Here is a 5,877-nt window from a genome sequence, read left to right as displayed (position 1 = left end):
GAATTACAGGCATGCGCTACCACGCCCAGTTGATTTTTTGATTTATTGTAGAGATGAGGTGTCGCTGCCCAGGCGGATCTTGAACCCGCGAGCTCAGGCAATTCACTCACCTTAGCCTCCCATAGGCGCGGGATTACAGACTGTGCCACCGAGCCCAGCTGTATTTTTATTATTTAGAGTAAATTTATTTTCTAGTTTATTTATTAATTCATTCAATATCCCTTAAATTTTTGACTCTTAGATACCATAAACAATATGCATTTCTCTCTCTCTCTCTCTCTCTCTCTCTCTCTCTCTCTCTCTCTCTCTCTCTGTGTGTGTGTGTGTGTGTGTGTGTGTGTGTGTGTGTGTGTGTTTGGAAATCTCTGCATTCAGTCTTTGCCATATAGCAATCTGGGAGGTGTCTTTAAACTAATAGATTCCTGATGCCACGTTCTACCTTGGAAGCTGTGCCTACTTTCCGCTATTTTTCTGATAATGTACTTTTATGTAAGCAGTAAGCACTAAAAAACATGGTGGGGCTTTTTTATAGCTTTCTTTCTTTACATTTAGGGGTATGTAAATGTCTATTAACTCATATAATGCAGCACCAAAGCATCCAGGATCCAGAAGGTATGGATTTCCTGTCTTTACTCGATTGTGTCTTCATTCTGGTTCTTGTCTAGATAAATATCTATGCATACATAAATAACTTTGTGTATGTAAGTATGAATGTATGTATTCACTTTGGCATGGTTATTTTATTTTTAATTTTACCTTTATACATTATCATCTATAATTGCCTTGTCTGTGAAGCAAGGACCATCTGCTTTTAATAGTTTTACATATGATACCATAAATTCTCCCAAGGCTACTAAGTTGGCATTGCAAATAGCAATTAATGGACATAAAAACTGAGGCTCAGGAGATTAAGCGGTTTAACCTATGTAGAACCCCCAAGTCTGTTTAATAAAGCACATATTTTCAGCTCTGCACTGATAGTCCCTTTTCAGAGAATTACTATTTGTTTCTTATCCATTATAATTTAATTCTGTGTTATTTATAATTTACTCAAAACTCCAAAATTATAAAATATTCTTACAAATAAATGTAAATATCTTTACAACTATAAAGCTACCCACAGAATTCTCACATTTAAGATAGTGTAGCTCATTTAAACGTTTATTTGTATGGCTAAAATAAATATTGAAAAATGTACACACAAACCCTTTTAAAAGTGTGCACATATTTTTAGGAGAATACCTTATATGTGAGTTCCAACACTGGTAATGTTGTCATGATACTGAATTAAGATATTTTAAATATAATTGTTAATTAAATCTACAAATTCCTGATATAATAATCTTGTATGAAGAACTTTTAGTTATAAATATTGGTCTCTGTTGTGTGTTTAAAATTTTTTTTTCTTTTGTTTTAGAACTGTGAGGTACATAAAATGAGAGTATCAACAACAATAAAATTCTCCCATTTTTCTAAAATAATTTCAGCACTAAGCCTGTCAAATAACCTGAATTTAACACATTTTTATGGCTAAGTCAAATTTTCACTGATGATGATAAATTTCATCAAATTTAAGTTATTTTAGAAACATAAAATAAAATTGTTATTTGAATAGACAAAAAAGTATGTGCATCCACATGTTATTTCACTCTACTAAGATAGTAAATTAAATGACCTTCACCAAATTATGTAATTATTAATATGGACAAATTGTTTATTAATTTACAGGTTTCACATAATGAGTTATATTACATATATTTGGGTTGTAAGATAAGACATTCAAATGTAAGTGAATGTACAATAGTTAAATACAATTTGTCTTGCACAAATTTATAGGTATTTCTGCAAGTAAAGCTGATATTGGGATACTTAAAAAGGGCGAGACCATTAAGCTTTGTATATTCATATGGCCCTTGTTATCGTTGCAGGGGCATTTTAATACCTTGTTATATTTAAAGTAGCCTAGGGATAATGGGAAAAATGCTTTTAGCAGGTTGTCATTTAATGACTTACATTTGAAAATGTTTCTCCTAGAAGTGTACAGAGAGGGAATTAAAAGTTTACTTCAAAATGCACATGCTGTTGTTTCCTTCTTGTGATTCCGAGGCAAGTGTTAAATCCCAAATAACAGCATATTCAGATAAACATGATCAAAGATATTTTGAGGAAGGAGAAGGTTGATGCTAATCAGAAAATTGCACACGCTGACTGGCTTTATGTTTCCCTAAGATATGAAGAATGACTTGTACACAACCTTGAGGGATCTACCAACTAGGATATCTAAATAACGATGAATCTTCCGTGGTTACTAAATTATGGGATTCTTTCTTCCTCATATAACACAGGCGGTTAAACAAAAATGATTCAAAATTTCCACAATATTCTATATACTTATGCACATCAACCACACATAACTTGGAAAATGTTCATAATAGTAGGAGAAAATATAATTTGTACAGCACATCTTGATAGGCTTGCTAATGCAAGATGATTTCAAGCATTGCATTTCCTTTTGTGACTGTCTCTAGGATATATTTTCATTTTTCCTAATTTAAATATTTTCTACCTCCCAGCAGTTGCAGTAGCTCTCATAAATAAGTTTGTCAGCTAAGATTTCTCTTAAAATTTGCCCAAGAGCATATTACATGTACATTTCTTGTTTAAAGGGATGCTTCTGAATAAATTCAATGAAAGATATTTGTACATATGGCTCAATTTTAAATACAAGCTATTCACGGATCATAAGACATTAACATCAAACTGACTTTGAATGCTGATTTGCAAGCTGTTCGTGGGCATATAAGAATAAAGCAAAACTTATTAGGCCTATTCCATATCAACTCAAAGCAGAAACCACGTAGATGAAAAATATATGTATTTTTGTTCACCTTCATTATCCTTAAGAGTGAAGTTTGGATTTAAGGGCAGGCGTTCATCAAGAAAGAAGTTAAACCTTGGTCCATTGGCAAAATCATCCTTATCAGTGGCACTGATGGTATGAATAACCTAAAGAAAAGACAAATACTAAATAGTAAGTTTAATTTTGTTTATTCCTGTATTTTTCATTACACTGTATTGTTTCCAACTAGTAAAAATAAAATAATTTTTAAAAGATCCCCTTATCCAACTTGGGTTTTCCAAATTCAACTAATAAAAGCACTCATTAAATTGCTTTTATTTTTTTCATTAGCTGTTAGGAAAAATATGACACCATTTATAAGCATTCATACTTTATTTTCTAGCATTCCACAAACATTATTGTTTTCTTTATTACCCACAGTACTGTTGGGTCAATTTGTTGAAAGATTTTTGCACAAAATAATCTTGTTTCGGGGAGACATAATGTATTATTTGCACCCATATAAATATCCCAGCGTTGATGCAGAACAGCCTTGCAGAGTATGTTGGTTTCAGTCAGTAAATGCAAGAGCAGTGGAGTCTGACTTTTATTCTTCTTTGAAGAGACCTTTGAGATTATGATCCATCCCCTGTATTTTACAGATGAGGAACCTGAGTCCTGGAAGGATTGTGATGTGCCCCAAATCACTAAAATAGTGGCAGAGGTAAAGCCAGGCCCCTCAGTGATTTATGAATAACTTTTCATCTCTAGTGGTCTAGAGAAAGCAATTCTAAAATCTGGATTTAATGCACATTAGGAAGCAAAGTTAGAATACATAAATAAAATATTCCAGGTGGTGCAAGAGCAGAACAAAACTTTCACTAGCTATGGCCATTGTACTCTTCAAAAGATAAATGTTGAAGTAAACAAGCAAAACAATATTGTTGTCTATTAAGAATCATCAACCTAGCGTTAAGGTGTCTTTACAGCTATTTCTTAGAGAAGTTATAAACAAAGAACAGGAAGAAAAGAAGGTTAAAAGTAGTATTTTCTTTTTGTGAAATACAATGTATCCACTTCAAAACTGATACAGTTTCTTACAACTTTTTATCAAATTTCACCCAATTTCAATATTTTGCAAGGGACATAATTCAAAAAAGGATAGCACATCTAATGGAATTCCTCTTCATATGCGAACTAATTAGTTGATTGGGGAGATGAGGAGAGATACAAAAGTATTGAGGAGGAAGTGATGAGTGAGAGTAAAACCAGAAAAGCGTGTTTTCATGAAGTGACAGTGAAGAAGGTACTTTAGGATACAGAGGTGATCAGCCTTCTCCATAAGTTCGCAGGGCTCACTCCTTCACATCCTCTCCTCCTTCACCTTCCAAAGGTGATGTCCCTCACCCTCCACCTCAGAGAACTCTCTATCCTTATCTCTTTTCCTCCATACAGTATTTATAAGCCAAACATCTCGCATTTCCATATTGTGTGTTTTCTTCTTTCGTTTAACATACAATTAGTCTCTGGATAGTTCTTTTCCCCTGGCTTTGGCTTTTGACTTGGAATAGGAAGCTGCACTGATGGATAATCGGAAGCAATGCGATCATTTTTCTCAAGTGTACAGAAAGCTGCAAATTGAGCTCAGAGTGCTGCATCATCTGAGGAACATATCTATATTCTCTACACATCAGTTACTTAACAAAAAATTAAAACAAAAACAGTATCAAATTTTCACTTCATATTCAGAGTTAAATAAATCTGAGTATTTAAGCAGGCAACAACAAACTCCCCACTCACCACCATGTATAAACTAAGTTACCTCTCTTTTTTTTTCTTGTCTTTCTGGTAAAAAAAAAAAAAAATGTTTTCTCACCCTGCTCATCTTTTTTTGGGCTTCTCCAGCTTGCTATCTTATCGACTCTATGATACTTCCTAGCATACTGACACATTTGCTAGTTTACTTCCTATCCCAGAATATAATTTGGAAGGGGATTCATAGAGAACAATTCACTTAAATCAGCAAGGTATTTTATGCTTCCTGATATCACCTCTGTGGGATTATTATTTTCCTTTCTATTCATTTTAAAGTTAATCAAGTATTTTGATGTTTTCTTAATATTGTTGCAAACATGATCTTATTATATTTGTTAAACTTTGATATGATTCATAGCTTGTGGTGCTACTTTTTATCATCTTTCAAGAATGTCTTTTCCATTCATATAGGTTATTTCAAATCTGAAGTTAATAGGAAACTCACCTATGGAAAATTTGCTTTTCTTAGAGAGAAACTGCCAGTCACATCTATATAGCAAACGATGAGTTGATTATCATATTTTGTTTAACAGTGCCCCAGTCATGTTGAACTCTTATAGAATTGATGATCATGCATCTGTGCTTAAATTTTTATTCATATTTCTGAAAAGTGCTTTCAAACCTAAAATGTTGGCCTACTTTTGTCAAGAATTCTTTCAAATCAATTTTCCTGATTTGAGATGGCATATTTAATTTTTTTCTTTTACCTTTCATCAGAAAATAAAATTTACATTCATTGCTACCTCAGATAATCATTGGAAAACATACCTGAGATGTTAATATGCTTATGGTTTTCAAAAGATTTCAACTTCTGGTAGACATCTCGATAATTGCTCCATAATCAATATTTTCTCCACCTTTGTTACAGCTGTGATTTATATATATTGTGTGGGCTGTGCTCTGTTTGTGCAATTGGTTGGTAATGTAAAAACCCCTAACAATTTAGTTTGGGTTCTTATTTTTTCTTTATTTTTTTAGAAAGCATGATTTATTAAGAGTACAGAAAATCTCCCACAGTGGGAGTGGACCTGAGGGGGTTGCCTGATTCTCATTTTTTTGGAAGATATAACAGAAATAATTTTAGTCTACCTTTCATAAGCAAAGGAGGAAAAAAGCAAACTGACAGTTGGTGTTTATAAGTAAATTACCAAGAATTTTTACAAAGAATATCCACTAATAAACATATCTACTTTTTTTTTTTTTTTTTTTTTTTTTTTTTTTTT

General features: G+C 32.7%; 1 protein-coding gene across 2 annotated transcripts in view; it reads right to left on the bottom strand.

Moving 5' to 3' along the window:
* The window catches only part of CDH18 (cadherin 18), a 280,274-nt gene that overhangs the window by 31,320 nt on the left and 243,077 nt on the right, over nucleotides 1-5,877 (bottom strand). For both annotated transcript variants that reach the window (XM_008071385.2, XM_021719205.1), the window contains one exon: nucleotides 2,889-3,006. In XM_008071385.2, the coding sequence (XP_008069576.2) occupies nucleotides 2,889-3,006 (118 nt within the window). The remainder of the gene's footprint in view (nucleotides 1-2,888; nucleotides 3,007-5,877) is intronic.

Source organism: Carlito syrichta, unplaced genomic scaffold, assembly GCF_000164805.1.
Source record: "Carlito syrichta isolate Samal-C Ts95f unplaced genomic scaffold, Tarsius_syrichta-2.0.1 Scaffold314304, whole genome shotgun sequence".
Lineage (NCBI taxonomy): Eukaryota > Metazoa > Chordata > Mammalia > Primates > Tarsiidae > Carlito > Carlito syrichta.
This window is presented reverse-complemented; position numbering and strand designations above follow the sequence as displayed.